This window comes from Semicossyphus pulcher, unplaced genomic scaffold (genome assembly GCF_022749685.1).
Source record: "Semicossyphus pulcher isolate SPU_LCO1_2020_fin unplaced genomic scaffold, fSemPul1.0.p SCAF_2, whole genome shotgun sequence".
NCBI lineage: Eukaryota > Metazoa > Chordata > Actinopteri > Labriformes > Labridae > Semicossyphus > Semicossyphus pulcher.
Window position 1 is genome coordinate 8854742 of NW_027211693.1, and position 25480 is coordinate 8880221.

At 39.8% G+C, this 25480-nt stretch overlaps 1 protein-coding gene across 1 annotated transcript; it reads right to left on the reverse strand.

Annotated features, from left to right (window-relative positions):
• Positions 1-8993: 8993 nt before the first annotated feature.
• On the reverse strand, positions 8994-20723 carry qdpra (quinoid dihydropteridine reductase a). The gene is made up of 7 exons (XM_069669784.1): positions 20556-20723; positions 20367-20459; positions 19595-19691; positions 19192-19332; positions 15452-15560; positions 12757-12840; positions 8994-10033 (listed from the first exon to the last, which is right to left on the reverse strand). The coding sequence occupies exons 1-7, from the start codon at positions 20637-20639 to the stop codon at positions 9931-9933; spliced, it is 711 nt and encodes a 236-aa protein (XP_069525885.1). The 5' UTR covers positions 20640-20723; the 3' UTR covers positions 8994-9930.
• Positions 20724-25480: the final 4757 nt, after the last annotated feature.

Sequence of the window (25480 nt, forward strand, 5' to 3'; positions counted from 1 at the left end):
GTTGAGTACCATCTCGAGCCGCCTTGATCTTGAGAGACACTGGACCTGATGCTGCCTATTTGAAAGAGAAATTCTCCATCTCTCACGTCGACCCTGCGCAGAGAGTTTCAGGCTTGAGGGGCATTTAATTAAATCAAAAACGTATCACTCAAATTTTAATTATGCTCTCATAGACTTCACTTATTTTCACTTATGACTTAGTGCCATCTAGAGACCGAGGCTGGAACAGCCGAAGACTGGATTTAGCAGAGAAAGCAACATTAGTCTTCATTATGTACATTATAGCTTATTATAACTGTTTGGATACCCGGGATGATTCTACACTTTTTATGACTTAACAGAGAGAGGATAAAGGAGAGAAGAAAACTCAACACTCACCTTTTATGTCCGGCTTTTAATAGAGCTTTCTTTATTTATGTGTTTATGTATTTTAATCTGTTTTAATTCTTGGTATATGTTGGTATTGGACTTTATTCTTAATCTGTTTCTATCTTGCCTCTAGAGTTTCCTCGCTCTCAAATTTATATGACTTTGGATAATGTTTATTTATTTTTATTAAATGCTGTTATTATTGGGTATCTTACTGATATAGTACGATACAGTATGTGCTACATAGCAAAAAAAAAATCCAATTGATTGATTGAAAAGGGCAAATACAGACAATGGAAACACATGTGCCTTTCACTGTTAAAAACATGTCAGTATATGTTGTATTACTTTAACGTTTAAAGTTTATAAGTGTAGTTACTGCAGATGTAAGCATCTCTGCTTATTTTGAAGTGTTCTTCCACTCATGGTTACTTCATGTTGTATGTATAAACTGCACCTTACTGCACATTTAGTGCTGTTTTACACACTTACACTTATGCATATTTATTATAATGTATGAATTCTATTTATTAAAACATTTGTTTATAGCTCAAAATGTGATTTCAGTGGAAGGGGCAACAACTGACATACAAGAATGTCGGGGTAGGCATGAATGATTTATGTTACAATGTTAGAATTTCATTTAGCAGACGCTTTTGTCTAAAGCGACGAACATCTGAGAGTTAATTTATTTATTTATAAATTTTTGTTGTTTCTGATGGGTAGCTTCAATTAATAAGAATGTAGGATAGAGTTATATAAGCATTTGCTTCTGCCTAAGCCTTTTCAGTCATTACTTAACACATGGACTTGGAAGGTGTTAATACTGTTTATATTGCTTATGTGTGCACATATCATGTGTGATGACTGAATAAAAACTGCTACTACTACTTCATATGTTTTTTTGTTAGTTTTTTTTGGGGGGGCTTTTATGCCTTTACTGACAGAGACAGGACAGTGGATAGTGTCAGAAACAGGGGAAGAGAGTGAGGGTGACACGTGACAAAGGGCCGAGGGTTGGAGTCAAACACGGGGCCGCCACATCGATGACTGTAGCCTGTGACAGATGTTTGACACACGTATATGCGTCTTCGAGCAATTTGGCAGCTTATCATTTTACAGTATACAAGTGTGATGTCAAACTTAAAACCTCCTGAGATCAAATACAGAGTATTAAAACATATCTGAAGGAGTTCTTTTGTAAAAGTAGCAATACAACAGTTTGGAAAACACTCAATAACAAGTACAGGATTACTTTCAGCAGAAGGTATTTAGGTTTACTTTTTTCTTTTCTTTTGTAATCGCTTTTTCATCCCTTGTTATTATTACTATTTCATGTGATCCTGTTTATCTGTTTTTGTAAATTAACTTGAAAATAAAAAGGAAGTTAAGTTAAAGTAGGCAGACAAAAGGTATTTAAAGAAACAGTACTTGTACTTTTTTTATTACCGTAAAATCTGTAATATAAGTTGCACTGGAATATAAGACGTTTTTTATAGCTATTTATTAATAAAAACGTTTATAAAAGTTATTTCAATTTATTTTCCTTTGAAACACATTTAAAACACACAAATTACAGCCTACCATCTGTTTTCAACATGTCGAGTTGCAATCCTGCTAGCTACTGGTGCTCCAGCTAGCGTTAGCTGGCAGCCTACTGTAACGTCGATTGTTGTGAGGGTGGCGGCTGCACTGGCGATCATTACGGTGAATGAACGCGACGAAGCATTAGCAACAAGCAACTTAGTTTTCCTCGCTTAAATCATCGAGGAGAACACAAAACAGCACTGCGGCATATTGTAAATAGGAGGCACTGTAGCGGCTTTAGTGCGGAGATGTGACGTCACCACTTAAGAACCAGATAGTGGCGGTGTCTGGGTAAAATACCATAACAAAATAACATACCTCTGTCTGCATTTTATACTGGCATATTGGTCGCAACGGTATACAGGACGCAGCCCACTTTTTAGATGAATGCGTGCGTCTCATACACTGAATTTTATGGTAAATATTATTATACTGGGTTGTCAATACTGATGGTTTAACTTATAAGCAGCCTCTTAATTTTCTATTGGTTCAGTTTAATACTAATTTCAACTACTCTAGGTACTACCGTATTGGAGTATAAGTATTGGAGTACACATATACAGTAAAAGTACGGGTCTCTAGAGTATTATGTGTAAGAGTATCTTCTGTACTAAAGCATTACAAGGATATTCTTTATACTGACCACTATATAAAGTGCCAAAGCAGGATACACACACGAATCTGACTGTTAATAACACCTTCACAGACCTGAGGATTCTCCATGATCCTGTCTCTGAACTGTTCCTGTCTGATCCCGTTTCTAGTTTGTTGTTTTAGATCCTCGGTTAAAAAAACAGCCCGGCTCAGAGAGCAGGCAGTCAGGAAGCCGGGAGGCGGTTCTTTGGGGTTTTGGGTGACTTACTCTCACGCAACACATGTGGCGGCTGGTCCTAGGGAGGCAGAGGGGTCCTCCCCTGCAGGTCAGGTTACCCGGAGCAGCCAAGGGCTAACCACTACCATCTGGCCTCACCTTCCATGTTCGCTGGAGCTCCGGGTCTCAATGGCTTCCACATGGTGCCCCCCCATCTCAGACGTAACCTCTACAACACACAGAAATGCACATTGGTAAAACAAATGCTTATACTAGGTACACCTATGTAAGCTCAGGAACATACACATACTAATATTAGATACTTTTGCACATATTTATTTGCATATATGCGTTTAAAATTAATTTATGTGGCAATTCTATATCTGTACTTACAAGTTTCTGTACAGAAGGGACCTGGCGAGGAAGCAAAACACAAAATTGTGTTAAAATCCCCCAAAAATTATGAATAAGAACAAGAAAAAGCTAAAAACAATTTAAAAAATTGGATTATTTAAAAAAAATTGCACTTATTTGGCTTCATGAATATATTAAGATAAACACATGCACATTGCACGCCCACAACAGAAGCACACACACTAATACAATGAAGGTATGCACTTACATATACTTAGGTACACACAAGGTGCACACTTACTCACATATGCACACACAACACAAAAAGGCCGCATGCACACTCATAATCCGCGTGCACATACAAATACACAATCATGCAAGCACGTGCACACATACACACCGGCTCACACAACTTGAGGGGGTTTTCGAGCGGGCAGGAGGAGGGGGGTGGAGGGGGTTGAGGGGGGGCTTTAATCAGGAAATTCACCTCCAGGGGTTTCATGTAAGCAGGGCTGGACGCTGCTCTTCTCCCTGCTTCACACAATGAATCACTGAGACAGCCTGCGCTTGAAAGCCTCAATCCACTGTCAATAAAACAAATGCTATCACAGGGTCTCTCTGTGCACTGTAATCTATTATATGGGTTTATATGCAGCATGCGGAAAGCATCCAGCAGTGTCTGAGAGGAAAACTACCATCACTAATCTTACAGAATTAACATAAAAGCAGGTTTGATTTTTTTAGAGGAGCTGTGGTGGCACAAACATCTTTATATATTTAATCTGAATCAGCTTTTAATGAATCTAAATGTAAACATAATTGTATGGAGCGATAAAGAGTGCAGAGGGGAGAGGTCATGAGCTGGTTTGCCTTCAGTTTAGCATCAGTTGTCCTTTTATTTTATAACATACCTGGTGGTTTACTGACACCAAACCCTGTTCAAATGAAGTACAGAGTAAAATGCAGCTGAAGCCCATCCTGTCTGCATGCCAGTGGTATAAAAGTCATCTACTCAGGTATGGTACTTAATTACCATTTTGAGTTCCTTGTACTCTACTTGAATATTTCCATTTTATGCCACTTTTTATTTCTACTCCCGGACACTTTAGAGGAAAATATTGAGCTTTTTACTCCACTACATGTATGTGATGGATAGACAGGAGTGTGCAGAGACAAAGTAAATTTAGAGTATCTGTACTTTACTTGAATGCTATTTTTTAAGGGGAAACTTATTACTTTTACTCCACTACATTGGAAAGACAAATATTGTACTTTTGACTACATTTCTATGAATGTTCTCGTTACTCACTGCTTTTGCTCTGAAGTCAGCTGATGAATTTTATTTTATTTTCTTAAATCTGAAAGACAATAAACTGTGTTCGTGTAGTTCTACGTCTGGTTTGTCTAAGTGGTGTTGCCGTACCTGTACCTCGCGTGTCTCCATGGTTTAACGCAGAGTAAACGTCACTCAGATCAGGCAGTTCATTTAGTGGTGGCAATGATGGCTACGGCAGAGAAGGATGACGATTCTCCACCTGAGCGCCCATGATGGCCACATCTTAAGGCCATGTTTGAGGTTTTTGTAATAATAATAATGAAAAAATAGTAATAATGTGACTGAGCAACTTTCACTTGTATTGGAGTAATATCTGACCAGGAGCATCTGTACTTAGTTGTGTACTGTGTCCGCCACTGTGGATAGATACTTAACAATTTACAGATAAACATAACGTGAACTTATAGTATGATGATTTGTTGTAGATTAAACCACATAAAAGGTGAATAATTTATAAAAAGATTGCTCCACCTTGACCATCTACAGCAGTAACATGCCGCTAACAAGTTCAGAATTCTTGGTATGCTCATGGTGGATTAATTTTCGGTCTTTGTAAATGATATAAAAAAAGAGTACAGTCTAGACCTGCCCTTTTTGTAAAGTGTCTTGAGATTACTTTGGTTATGACTTGGGGCTTGATTGATTGATTAATCGATTATAGACTTTGAACTCTTGAACAGCCTAATATAATTACAAACTCAACCTACTTCCACCTTAAAATAGCAACAGTTAAAAGATTTCTCTCCAAACGTGATAAAGAAAAAAGACACTGGCTTCTGAGTGTCTTAAGGATACATTTTAACATCCTGTTACTGTTCTGTAAAGTGCTGAAGAGTCTTGGGCCTAGATAAATATCTGGTTTACTTGTAAGTTATGAAACATCCAGAGCCCTCAGGTCATCTGGGACAGGTTTACTCAGTGATCTCAGGATCAGAACTAAGCGAGGCCTTTGGTTACAATGTTCTCTACCTAAATCTGTCAGTTCATTCAAATCCAGGCTCAGAACAACACTGTTTACTGCGGCTTTCCAATAAATTAGTTACACTTCTTTTTGTTGATCTGTAGCCATTTATTACTTGCCTCGCCTGTCAGTATTATAGAAATAATCCAATAATAGAAAACACAATCACATGTGCTATTTTCTGCATAAACAGGTTACCTTTACTTCTGATGCTTTACATACACTTTGCTGTGAATACTTACAGGACTTTTACTTAAATTAAGTACTCTTTTGGTACGGTATACCTACATTTACTTTGGCGTCATTAGTTTGGATTGCATATAGATAAACTAGAGCATCTGTTATCACATGCATTCAAAACCCTAACCCTAACTAGCAGGGCACCAGGCTGTGTCAAGGTCAAGTTCACTTGTTAACCATTCCTATGTGATCATTTTTACGTTTAAGTCACATTTAAAGGAGCAGTTCGCCCCTGGAAAAAGCCACTGTCAGCCAAAGCTGGTGTTCTGTGTAATCGATAGAATCAATAATTTTTGAAATTGGCGCCATAGCCGTGGAGAAAGTTGTACATACAGCTCGTGGTTTCGCCCATTCTACATTTCTACAACACCCAGCATGCATTGTGCCCATCCCTCTGAAAGGAACGGCCCAGAGAGCGACGGAGTAAAATACTACCGTTTTCCAGTCAAGGACATTGATCGCTGCGGGCAATGGATCAGAGCGGGACAGAATCCGAAATACGACGAGAATATACCGGTGGATCGTCTAAGAAATCTTCGGGTCTGCAGTCTACATTTCAAACCTGACGATTTTGAACAAGACATGTGTAGTTTAGCAAGCTCCCTGGCCTCTGCCAGATGATGCGTTGTATGTTGTCTGGCAGGGGCTTTCCAGGGCCCATTGGAGAAGTGGATAGCGTCCTCCAAAGGCACAGAGTGAAATTGCTTTTTCTCCTACCATAATGGCATCAGCTGCACATAATAGCATGATAGGACTGAGATTGAAAGTATCCGAAGTGGCCCTTTAAGTTCTCAATTACAGAATATTTACCATATCGTGATATATAACAATTTGTCGATGTTTAAGTAAGTGTATAAAAACGTCTTATCCATGTAGTAAATAGCCTAGTAGCATTGTCACATTGCACTATATGGCCCTGTTTACCTCATTTGACTGTGCTTCCTTGTTCACCAGTGTGAAAAAGACAACAGACAGATGTTCCTAAATTACATAAGTCACCTTGTATTTACATACTCACCATCAGACTCTTCAGATGAGATGTGAAAAACGCACTGCTGCAGCTCACACAGAAGAGTCCCACAGATAAATTCTCTTGAGCACACACCGCTGCACCTGTGACACACAAATAATTTGCTCCTCATAGATTCACGTTGCACAAAACAAGAGCATCTGTGGCGCTGGGTGACAACTTATCTGGCCCAGCTGAAACAGGAACAACACACTCCGTCTCAGCGGTAATCTTTGATCAGCTGAAACGCTCCCTGTGATAAACATTGACTCCGTCCCCATGGGCAATCACCCTATAGTGCTGGCATCGTGGGAGGTAATGTATGCATAGACGTGTTGAATTCGCCTCGGGCCCTCACACATACATGCCAACGCACACACACGCACACACACAAAGCATACACACAGTGAGATGAATTGCAACGCCACCTAGAATAAATACATATCAGCTACAGTGAGCTGGGCCGCTTTGCTCTTTCCTATTAATCCTCAGCATGGTGATTTATTGCAGTGTGCTTGTCAACAGCCATATAGTCCCCTGTTACTGCGGCCGGGCCGAGAGAAATAGAGGAGTTTAAGACCAAGGCCCAGCAGCAGGCCCGCACTCTATTTATGTGCATTCTGGTCCACGCTGGAGGTGGATATATGAGCTGGTTGAACAACAACAACACTTTGTGCAAAGAGGAACGAGGCTGTAAAATAATCTATTTGTCATAATCCAGCTTTTAAATTGATGTCTTCCCACATGTAGAGATTTGCATTCTCCAAGGTGAAAGGCCCAGACGCTTAGCAATCAGTTCAGTGCAGGAGAGGGAATATTAAAGGGCACTTCTGTAAGTTATTTTTATGCAGTGTTTGCATGGAGTGAACGTTCAGATTAATAGGATTTCCAGTGACAAATGCAGATGGGCAGTGCAGCAGTCAGACTCTTGTCAGGGAGCTCCATCTAGTGGTTGTTTGTATACAAAGGAGAAGGTAACAGATATGCAGTATTTTTCATATTGTCAATAAACTATGAAAACACATCAATGAGCCCTCATTACAGTCAATATAGCCACTGCAGTTTATTTTGAGTCCTGCTGGTGTTAAGATCATTACATGTGTATCAATCTGCAGCTGAAAATACTTCTGTTTGAGTAACAGTAAAAACAACACTTCCAGCTGTTTTGGGAATTATTGAGCTTCCTTTAAAATAGAAACACAAATTTTTAACCTGGTTTTACAGATTTAAGTTCAGGGTAGAGAGCTGAAGATATGACAGTCAGAGAGACACACCAAGTCATTGATGGTTTTAGTGCTTGGGATTAGTTTACTGCAATAAAATCTAAAACATCACCAGCCTTGTTTTTAAATTCCAGGGTTATGAAATTCTCAATAATGCTTAAAATGGAGAGTTTTATGAGCCTGGCAAGATGCTGTGTTTGTGTCTTTACCACATATTTCTTCTATGGATTCAACAGCCCAGGGACTGCTGATGAAATGTAGCTAACTAGCTAACTCTTGGACAGTCAATGCCTGCCTGTTGTTCCTGTTAAACAAACAAATGAAATGAAATAAAAACAGTATAACACTTGATCTGAGTGATATTTTTCCCAAATATGTAACTCTTATATTCAACATTATACACAAATGTTCAGCATGCCATGATTTACTAGTATATATCTTTGAGTAATGCAGGCTACCGTCAATTATTTTAATACTAATGCAATCATTGCTTCAGAACACGCCAGGTCACCAGCAACCGCCTTGAATGTTTCAAAAATGCCCCAACGATGCCTAAACCTGCTCCATATTATATAAACATACTGTATGTGATGGGCTAAATAGAAATGAGGTGAACCGAGAGTGGGACCAGAATAATCTGACACAGCAATTAAAACAAGATGCAGCAGATTCACCTGGTTCTGAGGCTGAAGTTTTTGTCCACTGCTGATTAAAACTAAACTTTGAACTTCAAATTTTAAGTCAACATGGACAAAAAGCCTTTTGAGTTAAGTTTTAACATAATAATAAATGTGACACAGTAAGTTTTGTGATGACAACGCTGCAAAGATGTCATTGAAACCATTTTTTACTGCATTGTTGTAATTTAGGGGCACTGCAAATTGTGCATACATAAACCAGTCCATGATTCTGATAATTGCGTGATAGTTGACAGCATCAAAACAGGCACTTGGTGGGCAGCAAGGGGAGAGAAGGGGAGAGAAGGGGAGAGAAGGGGAGAGAAGGGGAGAGAAGGGGAGAGAAGGGGAGAGGAGAAGATTTTGAGAAAAGGAGTTTTCATGGTCAAGAATGAACCTTCAGCTGATTCATTATTTTGACTTATTTTATTGTGAATTTGACACAGGTACAATACACGACTTAAAAACCCCACAACAGGAACAGAGCACCTACTCCACACCGCGGACAACAAGGACACTTTGACTCGACAGCGACAGACATGAAATAAGGCCACTCCACTTTAAAGCGTGTTGTTCTTTTGAGAGACGACAGCCGCTTTCTTTGACTTCGAGGTCCTGCAGTTTTCGAGGAACCTTCAGGGACAATAAACAGTCCAAAGTAAAGGCTCTACAGATCTCACTGTAGACTTCACACTGAAAATGATCGCGAATGTAGGTATGAAGTTTACGATTTGGAGAACTGGGGTTCTTATTATGAAAATGAAGAAGCTGTCTTTCTAATTTTTTTCTTTTATCTTTTCCATTATAATGATTGTTATGACACCGTTACGCCACAGAATTCCAATTTAGGTACAACAAATTATACATTTATCTCCATCAGGGGCTAAAAAAAAGGGGCTACATAAACATTTTGATATAACACTTTTTCAATTTAAAACACTCCACTGATCTCTGTTAGAACATTTTTGAATTCATAATTGTTGTGCAAGAGTGGAGAGTGCACCCTTCCCAAACAGGCCATAACTGGAGATTGACTGTAACAGTGGGATAATTTCAGGGATGTACAGCTAGATGGCGCTGTGAGGCTGCATTTGCAATGAATGCCCCTCCTCCTCCAAAACAAACCCAGCGAGCAGCCTCCCCTCCACCTCCTCTTTGTCACCATCTCTCTTCCTCACCTCTGCACCTGCAACCCTCTTCATCACTCCTCCTATCTCTCTTAACTCACCTTACCTACAACCTCCTCCTCCCCCTCTCTCTACCAGCCTCTCTATGCTTGCCCCTCTCTCTTCATCCATCCATCTCTTCTCTCTCTCTGTCCTTCCCAGCCCCCATCACCGTCTCCACAGGTCCTCTCCGTCCTTTACTCCGTGGGCACAGTCTGGGTTTCCCCTCCAGAGGTCAGCAGCTGCATCAGGCTTCCTGAAGCTGGTCGGTTCACACCAGTGGCCCAGTTAAAGAACATCCTGGAGGAAAAGGACGAAATGGAAGCAGTATTAGTGAAGCAGTCGTAATCCAAACATGTCCATGTGTACGTCTATTGTACTCTGCAGTATCACAGTACTTCCTTAAATCACTTGAGGGGCACCTGTGTGTCTAATCTTATTAGACCCATCCCAGTGAAGTTCCTACATCACCTTATTGTAAAAAAACACAAGTAGAGTCATGTACTTGTACGACCATTCTATAGTATATGTTCAAAATGCATTTCATTTTAGAGGTCCTCCAGGTGGCCCAGTGTCCCCATTTTGATTCATGCAAGGTCTCTTTTTTGCACATAAAAGCTCTCCCTCTACCCAGGACCCGCTTACAAAGGCAAACGTATCAGAAATTGGATGATAGAATACATTTTATTTGGTTCTAGTTTTTGTTCAGTTTGTCTTAGTCCCATTACATTTTAATTTGTTTTAGATTTCTGTAGATTCCTGAACACTGAGTGTTGTAATCTAACCTCTATATATTGTAATTTAAAGGGCCAGTTTGCTGATTTTCAACCTCAGTGCTATCATGTTATTATGGGGAGCTAATGCCATTATGCAAGGGAAAAAAATGCAATTTGGCTCTGTGCCTTTGGAGGACGCTATCCGCTATCAGCTTGCTTAACTACTCTTCCTCCTCCTACTCACGATCCACCGGTATATTCTCGTTGTATTTCAGATTCTGTACCTTGAATGTCCTTGACTGGAAAACAGTAGTATTTCACACCAGCATCTCTCGCTGGGCCGTTCCTTTCAGAGGGATGGGCGCAATGCACGCTGGGTGTTGTAGGGAAGTAGAATGGGTGAAACCACAAGCTGTTTGTACAACTTTCTCCACAGCTATGGCGCCAATTTCAAATATTATTGCTTCTATCGCTTACAGAGAACACCAGCTTTGACTGACAGTGGCTTTTTCCAGGGGACGAAGTGCTCCTTAAATGGCTTGACCTGAGTATTTATTTATTTGAATGTTGGATTAATTGTGTAGTATTCATTAAGGATTGCATGTATATAAAAATTAAGCCGAGCATAGCAACTTTAACCAATTTTAGACTGTTTCTGATTGGTCAAGGCAAAGTTCTTAGACGCCTTAGAGATAAGTCAGCATGAAGTTTGTTCCTTCCTTGTTCTTCCTTCGGTAAATATTAAGAGATTTCCAAAGATAAAACAAACATACAGTTATACTTTAACAGCATGTATTAACACTAAATCCCTGGTATCATATAAGCACTAGGACAGATGGCAACTCAACTGAAAAATGACACATCTAAAGTGTGGGTCGCCCATGTTTTTTTGGATATTGACAACCTGTCATTCGACAGTAATGATGATGTGTACAAGGAAAACGATCTTCAGCTAACTACAGCGTCTTGGTCTATGAATTAAGTTTGTCATTTGGAAGCCGGAGGGGACAAAGCACAGAAGAAGATAGTGAAAGACAATAAAGCACAGAGTGCCATCCTCCTTCATTTCCTGCCACCCAGATTATTTCTATTCCAGTCCTCAGACCCTCATCTGTTTCTTCAGGGATTATCTGACTGGATCAAATCCCATCTAATCTGCCCCGGCCTGCACAGAGGGTGAACACGAATGAGGGGGAGTCCAACTGATCAGAAAAACACTGCATTTCCAAAATACTGATCACCACATCCAAGTTACTAATTACTTGAATTGATTAACGTTTTAATTAATGCAAAGGATATAGTCAAAGTAATAGATTTTTTTTTTCATTCAAAAAATAAGTGAAACTTTAGCTGATTTACATCAAATTCTTGGCTCCTGCTGACATGGTTGAAGTTTGAAAACTCTTGAAAAGATGAATAAATGGAAAAATATGAATCACTTGTTCTGCATTTTTTGTATCTGCATTGCATGCGACAGGAGAGGGTAATAACATTGCTTAATTAATCATTGTAGCTCCTCAACATGTCAAACAACAATTAGGAAAAAGATTATATAAGCATTTATGGAACATGTGTTTGAGGTTTTTTTTATACGCGTCTCAGATGGATGTATTTTTCTGGTAAAAAGTCACATTCTGAAACTATTCTCTCTTTCTAAATAATAAATCTGACATGCATCTGTGAGCAAACATCTAGAAACTGAGATCAGTCAAACCACACTGTAATATTTAGAGCAAAAATGTGTAATATGTGATATTAAAAGGAATGCCAAGGCCTTTTCATAGCATGCACTGCACATATCTGCACCGTATTCCCAAAATGTTGCAACACCGATCTTTTTACATTCAATGAAAAATAAAGCAGATCACTATGGAAACCACAACATTTCAAGAATCTGACATCATGTTTTCATAATCACCAATCGATGGTACAACTGTAAAGGTCTGCGTTCATTCCCTTCTACTTTGCCTCTGTTGTCAAACAGTGTATGGCTGCATGTAGCAGGTTAAGAGGGAAGACTGAGTGGTTTAAATAAAAAAGGTTAATTATAATGTTGAATTTCCATTGGAAGGTGGTATTTTCCCTAATGCAAAGCTTTAAATGTAACATCTTAATGAAAAGAAGTGTTGTTATGATGTATTTTGAAGATGTTAATCTAAGCACCAAATGCAGCTGTTGAAAATATGGCTCAGCAAGAATGGTTGGTATTTTATAATGTTATATACATACTAAACATACTAAAATATGATCAGAGCCATCCACTGCTAGGAAGTCACACAATGAATCAAAATTCTCCTCGGCACTCACTCTGCTATGAACTCCAGCGGCGTCCAGGAACCGAAGTCTGCGTCAGGCATGAACTTCCTGTTCATTGGCGTATCCAAGGTAACCCTGTCAAATTAAGGCAGATGACATCAGAGTGAGCTGCAGCGTAAAGTGGCAGAAAGAGAGAGAGGGGAGAGAGGAGAGGGCTGGCAGACTGCAGCACCTCCTCACATACAGACCACAAACAGCAAAGGGGATGACAGGGTTTATGTGGAAAATTAAGACTTTTGCATTTTAGTTTTGTTTTATTATCATAATTATAACTTGAAATACCACTTACAATGATTGAACTAAAGGTGCTATGGTTAATTGCCATTATAAAAGATGCAATTTCCCCATGTAATCGCCAATAAAGAACAAAACACACTGACCTATGTGCGTTATGCTGATTTATAAGCTATATCCAAACAACTGAAGTTCAAGAAAACATTTAAGGAGGAGTATTTAAAATAAAAGAGACTGAAAAAGTACATGAATATACTTATTTTCTTCATGTATTTACCTTAAAAAAACGTTTCTTTTTCAATCCTTGAATCCAAATATAGCTGTAGTTTGACCATCACCTGTCCTTTGCAGGAAAACACTAAATCATGAATTTCCACAGCTGCTCTATATTGCTGGTAAATGATGGCACAGCAGCACAAGGGGGTTGGGGGGGATGCAGACAGGAACAGAAATGCAAGTCATTGGGCTAATGCTGAACAGATGTGACAGCACGCTGAGGAGGCAGACTCAGCCCAGCCTCATTTTCAAGGAAAATACAACCAAAGAGAGAGCAGGAGCCAGATACACCCCTGAACATGCCTTTTCTAGCTTCTCAGGGTGACGGTGCAAAAACACAGGTTTGAAAATTCAATAAGCGCACAGGGGAGGCCATAATGCAAAGGCTGCTGCGTGCGTCATTCATCTAAAAACAGACCGTGTGCACAACCAGAGATCTACTCGGAGATATAAGCGGCCTCATCCATCTATTATTCCTGCAGCTTTACCAGCATTCATCTGTCCAACAAAACAGAAGGAGCATGATGCAAGGCTCCTTTCAAAGCACAATGACTTCATCTTCAATCCTTGGCTGCTTGCATCATTGTGTATATATCTAATATACCGTACATTTATTGCAGCTCTAAATACCTCTTCTTTCAACGTAAAGCACAAAGGAGCCTGCAAAGCAAAGAGAATAGAATCTAAATAAACCACTTAATAAAAATTGTACTGCTGGATATGTATTTTAGCAAGGATCTATCTTCTACCAACAATAACTTAAACAATCCAGGCTGGTATACATGAATGTGCTTCGTGCAGTTTACATTAGTTTAGTTTAGTTTTACAAGCTTCAGGTCCTACAGTTTCTTTTTGTTGATTTTGCTGAAAACCTCCAAGGTTGTGTGCTAAAGTTATTTTCTTTTCTTTAGTTATTCCATCTTCAAGTGTCGGCCCAAGGCCTAACTATAAGGGCAAGAAATACTGTACTGAGGCTGCAACTCAAGATGAACACAGTTTGCAGTATGACACAGTTAAATCAAAATATTTTGCAGTATGCTAGGACAGGTAATACCAGTTTTGAAAAGCCATGCTAAGTCAACAATAGCATGGTTAATGGCAGACCATCGCTTCTGTATGGCATTCTCGTATGCTCTAAAAGAAAAAACATTTATTTATTTTCACGTTTTTACCAAAGATGTACATTTTCTTCTGGCATGAGTATCGCCTATCGCAAATCTTAGGCAAATCAAAGCTAATTTTTGTTTTCTTTACTTTATAGTTTTTTTAGTATTTATAAAGTATTTATCTCAATCAAACTGGGTGCCTTTTCACAAAACTCGCTGTTATTTTGTTGGTGTTAATGCCCATGCTGTTTCGGTCATATCATGAATATTATTCCCTTGGCAATAGCTGCGTAATCCATCCATCCATTATCTCTTCCGCTTATCCTGTTCAGGTCGCGGGGGGCTGGAGCCGATCCCAACTGTCATTGGGTGAGAGGCGGGGTACACCCTGGACTGATCGTCAGTCAATCCCAGGGCTGAGCCGTAGAGACAGACAACCTTTCATGCTCAAATTCACACCTACAGGCAATTTTAGAGTCACCAATGAACCTAACGAGCATGTGTTTGGACTGTGGGAGGAAGCCGGAGAGCCCGAAGGGAACCCATGCATGCACGGGGACAACATGCCAACTCCACACAGAAAGGCCCACTTCCAGCTGTGAGGCGACAGCGCTGTGTAGCCCTATGTTTTTCTCATACAGAAGCATAATTCGGTGTGATAAGGTTAGCCGAATAAGTTAAATGTATTCAAACCAACAGCTGTTTTGACCCCTTTACATCTTAGGATACAAAATATAGATACATCAGTCTGATGCATACTGGAGAATTCTGGTGAAAAGAATTGTTAAATATTCTCTTCATCTATAAAAAGAGAACAACTTTTTTGAGCAAGTGAATTATGCTGCAAGTGTAGTTTGAAAAGTTTTGATACATCAATTCTGAACCATCGATTGTAACTGTCACTGACAGCAGCAAGCCACTAAGTTTTCAGAGTCATCTCTCAGGCCCACAGGCGGAGGGGATTCTATACTCTAAGGAGATCATTGGTGGACTATCAATTTAAAAACCCCCGACCTGTGATTGCTGTCCCCATTGACCCCTTAGTGCACACATTTCACTGCACTACTCACGGTAGTATGGCCACAGCAGCAGCTCCTGAAGGCATCCCACTGTTCTTTGCTGCAAGACTCTGACACAGCTGGTGGACGGCAGCTTTGGCCATGCCGTAGCCGACCATGCCTGCGGATCACAGAGAGAATTATTTTTACTTTAGTTTCCTGGAGGAAAAAAAAAAATCAGTTTGCAAAGACAACATGGACCAAATCAAATGCCTCGCACACTGTGCCCAGGAGTGGAAGACATTGATTTAGTAGAGAGAGGTCAAGTGGAAAGACATTGGAAAATCTATGGGAGAAAGGAACATTTTCAGACTCTAAAAATTGAAGGAGAAACCAGGTAAACTGAAACACAGTTCCTGTATCGTGGTATAAGTTTGTTGTGTAAAGGCATTGATAACTGCTTCTGGTCTTCTCTCTCGTTATTTCACATATTTCTGCATGAGCCCAGCCTTGGATAACTAATTGCTATGTTTTGTAGCTTCAGCATCTGGAAACAGTAAGTCCCTTTCTCCCCCAAAACATCTTAACGTGCTTTCCAAAGAATGCTAAGCATCTGCCCACCACACTAAACCAATCTTATGACAGGCTTACAGAGAGCTGACCAATAGGAACAAGGGGTGGTGACATGGCTTTTGTTACAAGCTTTTGTTTTTCCTCCCAGAACAAAAATCAAAATGACGCACAAATTAGGGGTGATGGGTCACATGTTCATGCTAACACCAATGTGCGCCCAATAAAAAGAAGGCTCCTCAATTTAATAAGAAAGTTTATTCTGATTGTGATATTAAAACAATATAAATTGAGACAAGAAAAGTCATCTTGGGAATATTTTTGACTCTGTTTGCCACAACTGAGAAACAAAACAAGGGGGGATATTACTATAGGCGATGTAAAATCGTCTAGAACCGTCCATTTAAAAGCAATCAACTCTGTAAAATAAGTCACTGTAGCAATACGAGCTGTACGATAACTTCCAAAAATAAGTGTTACATGGGCAAAGCAACAATCCAAACATACCTGACAATCATGAGCAAAAGTAGACTTTTTTCTTTTCCTTTACTATTAATTTAACATTTTGTAATCGAAGTAGAATTTAATAATTCAGTTTTAACTCGTTTAACTGCGCACAAGCTCAGGGCTAAAAGATGCACTGGATCAGAAGAAGCTAGATCCTGAGAGCACAAACACAGAGCTGATTCAGTCACTGTGATTTATATGATACTGCAGAGCTCCAGACTGCCACTCCAGTCAATCAACAAACTCCGATAAGTATCTTTTGTGTATCTCAGAGGATAAGCAGAGCGGGGATTATGCAAGAAAAGAAAATACAAGTCACATGGAAATCACAGGGAAGACCACGGTGCCAACTCTCTGTGGGGTTTGTTTTAAATCAAAGGTTAGGATTACTAAAAAGACTTTCACGTGGTTTGACAACCTTTCTTGGTTTGTTTACTTTTAAGTTTGCTTGTGACTTTGGAGTAAAGGTAACTGACTCTTCTGATGGACACATGAATACATTGGAGATGGATCCAGGACAGAGAAACAAGAGAAACATGTGGTCAATCCTAAAATGATGTTGTATTACTTTTATACTTTGCAGGGAAAACTTATTATGGTTGAATTTCTCCCACCAACTCTGCCAATGTGTCCAACAATGTAACTCATTTCATTTACAAAACTTTAATGTACAACAACCTTAAAAAAAAAGTTCACACTTAGTTCTCCTAAAGTGCTGTTCTTGTGTTCACTGCCCAGATGGTCGATGCTTAATAACTTTTTACCCACTTTTTTTATTACAGCAGAGAGTCTAAAGGATTTAATCCGATTTAATTTTGCTCTTTATAATGACTCATATTTAACAAAACCACAGATACATCATAAGAGAACCGATATTAGGAACTCCAAACTGTCTGAGAGCAGTTAACACATTCAGTCCATGTGGATAATGTGAGCGGAGCCATAAATGCTGAGTCATTCTCCTCCTAGGCCAGCAGCCAATAAGCTGCCTGCTGAGCCAGGACTTTGTATTGCTGTAGCTGAGCCCATCACATGGTCACTTTGGACACATGGAGGGGGGGTTTACACATCACATGGCGCCAGGCCAAAGCCTTTCTGAATGCCACAGAGGCAAGATGAGGCCGGCTGGTGTCCCCTTAACAATGGTTACCTATAGAATGAATGAATTCACTGGCAAGCATTTCAAACAGATTAGGGTTGTTGTGCCTCAGACCACTACATTCATTCTATCAATTATATTCTGTGGACTGTAAGATATTAATTATATTGTGGAGCCGTTTTCTTTATTCTTTAACAGATTTTGGGTTAATGTGTGTTTCAGCTGGTTTGTTACTCATGCCTACACAACTTATAATTACAGTAACATCTTTTTCTGCAGAGATTTATGGACTATATTATTTGGCTTTGCTTAAGTATTTGCCCTGCTTTAAAGTCGTAGATAGCATGACTGCGATTATTATTTCCATCGCCAAATGATCTGTTCATTATTGTCTTGATAAATCGATAAGTTGTTTGGTTGGAAAATGGTAAAACAATTATGATCAGTGTGTCCCAAAGCCCAAAATGAAGTCCTTAAAAGTTTTGTCTGCATGTAAGATATTCTGTTTACTGTCAGAGGAGACAAGAACAGTGAAAATATTTACAGTTGAGACACTGTAATGACAGAAATAAATATATATTATTCACCAACCAATGTATGTATTATCAATAAAGTTATCAGTACAAGATCATCATCCGCTATCAATTAAATATTGGACGATGCCCTCTCCCCCTCGCGTACGTGTCTCGAGTAGCGCCTCGACAATTTTTCTGCAAGTAAGAGAGAAATGGACGTCTGCTGGTACGTTCCTCCTCTTAATGTTTTGACTGAGTCGCTGATGCTGTTTCAAAAGTTTTGTGCAGCTGGTCGGTGCCGATGTTATCCCGCACTGCATTCTTAGTTTTGGATCGTTTCAAGACACGACATCATTAACAACAAACCCTCTGCACATGCAGCTCACCTGCCGTGATAACAGAATCACGAGTGAAAACTTTCAAAATGCAAGTTTTTAAGTAACCTTAGAAGGGAAATTCCATTTCAGTTAAGTTTTCATTAAAAATATTGCTTTGCCAGGGAAAACCGTTCAGTCATTGTGGAAGAGCTTTCGTTAACCCGGATGACATTTCATAAGTATTTCATCTTCAGATTATTCCTTTTTTGTACATATTCAAAAGTCCCAAATATGTTTTTTTCAACCAGTCAGTTACATTTTAACTATGAACTGTTTGTAGGTTTTAAGGCGGTGATCAGGTCAGAGTTGAGTTTGACTGCTCAAGGACACCATCGGAGCGCAGAGGGTCGTTGATGGGCAAACAGGCTGTCATGAGATTCAAACCACAGACTTCTTTTTAATGAAAAGGTTCAAACCCCTGAGCACAGCTGCTGCCACAGAGGTCATCAGCTCTTTTTTTCCTTCCCGTTTTGTCCCTTGGATCAATTTTATCGACACCTTTCCCATCAGACTGCTGTGGGCTGCGTGACATCCCCCCTTCTCTGATCAGTATGTCAATTCCCTCATCAAAGCCATGCAGCTCTTTCTATTACCTACATTATTTGAATTGGCAGGTCTGACAACAAAGACATATGCACAATGAAGTCTCCAATACATATCAAAGTCTGACTGAAACCCTGACGTGACACGCGGTCAAACAGGGTCGTCATGATGAGAACGGTAAACACTAATGTGTGTCCCTACCTCCGGTGCCTGACAGGGAGGCTTTGGCTCCGGCCAAAGTCAACAGTCCGTCTGGTTTCAGGTGCAGAGCGGCGAGGCGGCTGGAGATAGTGGAGGTCCACACACTCTGTTTCCACATAAGATCTGTGTTTTTGAACAAATCTAAGAGAGACATGGAAAATATACAGAAAGGTTGGCTGGGATTTTATCATGTATCCACCGTTTTTATGCCATAAATGTATAAAGTGACTGCATTAAAAAGAAAAAGGTTTTGTCTAATATGATTATTCACTTTCTGGCAGAAAGAAACATGACAAGACTGATACCATTCCAAGTTAAATATGAGGCTATAGCTAGCTTGTAATAGTTGTAATACTAATGGCTGATGATTAATGTATAAGCAAACAAATGGTTGATCTCTGACCTTTAGAGCTACAGCTTCCTCCCGCCCATCCTCCTGCCACACACAAGATGGCATCCACTTTCTGTTCCCCTAGCAACTGGGCCACATCTGCCGTCACCTGCACAAAGGGAGAGATAACTGCTAACACCTTTTAATAAAGCCACAATACTGACGTCACTGCAGTTAAATGTCACCCAGCTGGAAGTAAAACATGTTTGATGTTGCACTCAAAAAAAAAAGCAAGACTCTCCTTTGCAAAGATTACAAAGACAACTGTATATACACAAGGTAGGTTACAGCATTTGTTACATATCATCTTGGATTGTGCTGTACAGGTTATACTCTTTCCCAATGTTAACTGTATAAAAAGCATAGAAAACATAAATGATGATTTGATGGACAACACTGATATATAAAATAGGAAAAATATGTCATCATATCCCTTTAGCTGTAACAATGAATGATTACCATCAAATAAAGCAAGCCAACAAGCCATGATGATGCAGAAGAAAATAAATGTATAACTGTTGCATTCACGAAGTCACTTAAAAGATCAGCTTTGACACTTGTTTTTCATTGTCATTTGAACGCACCATTAGCATAAACATTTACTAGCAAATAATACACAAGGAAAACAATAAGGAAAATCACATTAAGGCTGCTTTGACACCAAAACTTAAACTAGCAGTTGATCGTTAACGGCTTTACTGCTGTCTGTTATCTCTCCACTTTCTCATTAATCAAATAAAATAATCTAACATATTCATAATATATTATGTGAAAGTTCGCTCACCTGTCCGGCCTGCTCGTTGAAAGACTCACTCATCTTCACAATCACATTTTCGTTTGCCTCCTCGTTTGCAACCATGTCGATGCTGGCGACCCACTGTTCATGTATTAAAGAAACAAATATGACAGTTAGCTTAGCATCCAGCTAGCAAAACAGAGTGTTAGCATCGTCACTTTAACGGTCATCACTCACCCAACCGTTGGATTTAAAATGCTGGACACACTTGGAGCCCAGAGCGCCTCTCCCGCCGTACACGATCACCCGGTTAGCAGCCATGTTTACGCTCTGATCGGCAGCGAGCAGTGTGTGAGAGCCGTGGCCGGGTTTCAGCTCAAATACACGGGGAGAGACAGAGACGGAGAGGGGGCGTTTCTCCGCTCGTGCAACAGGTTGGCGGAACTGATGTTGCTTTCAAAGACCGACGGAAATATCAGGACTACAAGGTGAACCATGCAGTGAACCTTACTATTCACAGTTGAAAAATAATTAAATGCTGTTCTTACGTAAACTTAGTAGTACCACACTGTAAATACACTCTTTAACAAGTCCGGCTTAACACAGGATAATATACTTAAATGGCCCATTGTATCACGTTATTAATACTGAGGCAATAATATAACTAACTATAATTTATAAATGTATAACTTTTATTGAGGATTATATTCCTGTTTTAAGGAAAATATTGATAATTTCGTATGTTTTAAAATTACTGAATCAGTGATAAAAGCCGTCAGTTAGCCGGAGCCCAAAGTGACACTTCCACAATACTTGTTTTCTCCAATTAATAGCCCAAACCTTAAACTTATCAGAAATAACAACCATGATTTAATCCCCCCCCCTATTAATTCGTAACTTGTGATTTATTGATAAGCCTTATCAACTAATCTTTTCAGTAGTAATTGAATGTAATAATACCTTAATATGTGTTAAGGTTATGTGTTTTGTTAAGGTGTTATGTTCATCATTTCCTGTTTTATTTTGTAAATCACTCTTTCCTCTCTTTCAGAAGCTTTACTTCCTGTCCTTTTGTTTCCTGTCTGTTTAATTGTTTGCTCTGCCCTGATAGCCTCACCTGTGCCTGATTAGCCTCACCTTCTCAGTGTATTTAGTCTTTCTCTCCCCCTGTATTAGTGTTTGTTTGTCTTTGTGCCTCGTGCCAAATATAGCAGCCTCTGTAGTGTTTTTAGGCCTTTGATTTTTATCTACTGGACATTACCAGTTTATTTTTTATGCTGGATTACTTTGCCTTCATGGACTCTTTCCTGGTTTCAACTCTCACTTTCATCAAATACAGTAAGCCACTAAGTGTTATTTTCTTTTTTAGAACATTTTTTGCAAGCTCTGCCATCACAGTCTGCTTTTTGAAACACTGCCATTTGTTCCTTTATCCCTGTTGGTAACATACGTGACATAAAAGCATCTTAAGTTTACAGAGTAGTTTGAAAACAGAAGACAGGAACCATTATTTGCTTGTCATTATTGGCTCGACCTGGCTGGCTAGAGCTGATCATAGAGAAAAGATGGGTAGGAGGCTCAAGGGTGTTTTGCAAAATAGGGATCATCCAATGTACAATGTTTTTGAGCAGCTGAAGGGCGTTTTATCTGGTTTGTCCCACTAAGCTTTAGAGTTTCAGGAGGTCATTTGGACCTTGAATTAATATTCTTGTTAAATGTTGATGAGGACAATTTTGATTTTGATAATCAGAGTAGTGGTCGTGCTGAGGATTTGTCACTGTTGGTATCGATGTCACAAATACAGTTTTTTAAAATGTTATTTCACCTTATTCTTACTTTTCCATCCTTTATTGATTTTGTTGCTTTAATGTATTTCGTAGCTTTACTTTTTTTATTTCTTTTATTGCCCCTATTGCTTTTAGCTCTATTATTGTCCTTATTGCCTTTACTGGTTTCTACCTCTCCTATTGCTTTTACAGCTTTTATTTCTTCTTTTATCTCTTTTATTTATTTTATTTTATTTACCCTTTCTACCTCTTCCTGCTTCGTCCCCTTGGTCTTGGTGGTGTGGGTTCTCCTGTTGCCTACTGGGTATTGGGTTTTGTGCTTTGCTGGTTCTGTGATTTGCTGGTTCTGTGTGAGTTGCTTGTTTTGTGATTTGCTGGTTTTATGATCTGCTTGTTATCTGCTTTACTTTGCTTGCTTGGCTGTCAAAGCACTTTGTAAACTCTTGTTTTTAAAGGTGCTATATAAATAAGTTATTATTATACAGTATAACCTCTGAGATACCCTAGTATAGTTGGTAGGTGATTTTTTTTTAATTTTAAAGCAGGGATGGCCCAATAGAAGCAACTTCTACAACACTTACAACCCCTAAGGCCCTGCACTCTCTCTGCTACATATAAGTGGGCGAATGCAGGGCTTTCAAAAGAGATATGGAGTAGTCAGCCACCGAGATAAAGCAGCCAGTTAGGAGGGATTCAGGGGCACCCCTGGAGAAAATGTTAACTGTAAAAGCTCAAATAGTTTAATTTAATGATTTTGCCTGCCTGATTGTAAACATGCAGGAGAATAAGGCTTCTTGTATGTTTCAACCAATGACTGTATACATAGATGGACGACGCATCTCCATCTGCTCTCATTGTATGACATTGATGCCAAAATAGCCCCTGTGATAGGTGCTGCCATCTTGCGTTGGTGACGTCATTTGGAGCCTGAGTTGCTCAGTAGAAATCGGCGGGTGGAGCCACCGTCGCCACTTCCGCTAACCAAAACACATATATAAATTATCGAAAAAACAGGCAAAGATCCCGCACGCCTGGTGTTTAACAGCAGAGCAGCTTCTTGGGTTGGTAGCAGACGTTCACAGGTATGGAAACTTCAATGACAGTAGTGATTGTTTTAGTTACGGCTCCTCTCGACGATCCTCCTCTACTCTGCTAATCCGGAACAGATCGGCTGCAGGAGCCGTATTTGTCAACAAAGTGGTGATGTTAACTATGGGATGCGTTGTGCTCATTTTGCTAACAAGAGCGATGGTACCCCCCTCATATCAACTCCTGAGTACAGTCACGTCCACGTGCTTACACTATTTATTAAGGTGCAATGTGCTCCCCTTATTTTGTACTGCCTTGAGACTTGTATGCCTTCTCTGATCTTCTCTGTCCTATATGTATGCTGGCACTCAGCTTCCTCCCTTAGAGGTTATTAAAGTATTTCACATCATCAAACAGTGACCAAGGACAAACGATCTGCTTTGAGATGTATTTCTATAGAGAGTGAATTAAATAAACAGAGCAATTCCTTTTTTTCAGATAAGAAAAAGCTCATGAATGTGATGTAAGTTTGCATGCAGTGAGCACTAGGTGCTGCTATAAGACTGTGATGTTGATGACACAGCAGTGAGCTACAGCATCCCATTATTTTGCTGCTGTGTTATCTGTGCTGTGCCAACGAGACATCCCTGGCTCTCATGAATAATACAAGCACGATGGCCTCCCCTGTCGCTGTAGTGAAGCCCCCGATCTGTCACACTCACCTGGATATGACACACACTCCTGCTACAGGGAATAAATGCTTGGTTTGTCTTGTCTGACATACACACACACACATACACTTTCACCATTTCCAGTGTTGTAAACAAAAGTATTGTAGCATCCTCTTCTACCTGCCTTCCTATCTCGGTTATAAAAGGTACAACAAATACACACACATTTCTTTTGGAGTGTGAGATGAGGAGGAGCTGTTTGGGTGATGGGAGTCGGTGAGGCTGACCGAGCTCATTTCTCCTCGAGAGCTGGGTGACGTACCGAGGAACACACAATAATTATGTTGCGCTGTCTGGTTCAGCCGGGGAAGAGACATCATGCAAGTTGCTGACAGTTGACAAACACAAAGTTATAAGTACGCCGCAGCAATCTGTGCCAGGTCGAGTATCTGTCAGCAGCTCGGCATCTCATGGAGTCAAGTGGACACAATAATGAGTTCAGCAGCAGCGGCTGGTGTGCAAGTAGTAGTTTGAGTGGAGACGGTGGCTAAGAGACGCTACTGAAAGGTCGCTGGTTTGATTCAGGACATTAAACTGGGAAAATGCCAGGGCATGGGGAACCATGAAAAATAGACTGAATGACTATTAGCTTAAAATGCTAACAAGCAGATTTCTGTCTTGTCGGCTTCATTTTAGCTTTTCCCTGTGTTTTTGTATGAAACTCATTTAAAAAAGCTAACAAACTGCTGCTAAAGTGCTCTTGAGCAGGATACTTGATGCTACACTCAACAACAATTAAAGCTATGCTAGCTACTTCTCTAGTGATGGCGATGCTGTTCTGTTTGTCTCTCTCTCTTTGTTGTTTCAAGAAGCTGGTTGAGACTAAAATATCATGAAATTTGGCATTCAGAGCATTCCATGAATCTAATTGTAAGCATATGACCAAATAGTGTTTAATTAGCAAATGTTAGCATGCAAATGTAACCTGCTCAACTTCAGAATCAATGACTCAGCATGTTAGCGTTACCACTATTAGCATGCTGGAGTTAGCATTTAGCTCAAACCACAGCCGTGTGCAGAGCTGCTAGCATGGCTGTACACACTCACTGCGAATCCACCATGAAACCATGACGTGCTCAGTTTACAGCGGCTCCTGAAACTTGTGTTCAATCCACATCAACTGTCATATACAAAACGATTTCTAAGAAGATGGGATTTAAACTGTGACATGGTAACATGGCTGTAATTGGTCTGCCTGAGACTGGATTCAAAATGATATTGACTTTTGACATGACAGCAGTAATCTTTGCCAACCTCTTTTATCTTTAAGCTTTGTGACTTTGTGTGATTTTAGACGTGAGGTGCGATGTCTAGACTACAGCTTGTCAGTATTACAGCCCAGATCAAAAGCTTCAAAAGCTGCTATATTTTCAGAATTCAGAGAAGAACCCCAACCTGTGGTTTAGCAGACAATGCTTTATACACTGTATGTCTAGGTTACATGTAAGCAATGTGTCATTATCTATAGTTGTATCTCATTATTTCACCCTCAGCGACACAGCTTTAGAGATGTTCCAATGCATCTAAGACATATCTAGCAGGCAAAATATCTTGACCTGTCTGTGAGTCCAAATTCTGCAGTGTTGAGTTGTTTTGAATGAAAGCAGCGACTTTC

Excerpts from the sequence above, each read along its gene's own strand:
- qdpra (XM_069669784.1), bottom strand. The coding sequence starts at position 20,639 with ATGGCTGCTAACCGGGTGATCGTGTACGGCGGGAGAGGCGCTCTGGGC. Across the intron at positions 20,460-20,555 it reads ATTTTAAATCCAACGGTTGG|TGGGTCGCCAGCATCGACAT; the intron begins GTGAGTGATGAC and ends ATACATGAACAG. Across the intron at positions 12,841-15,451 it reads GCTGCTGTGGCCATACTACC|GGTTACCTTGGATACGCCAA; the intron begins GTGAGTAGTGCA and ends TTAATTTGACAG.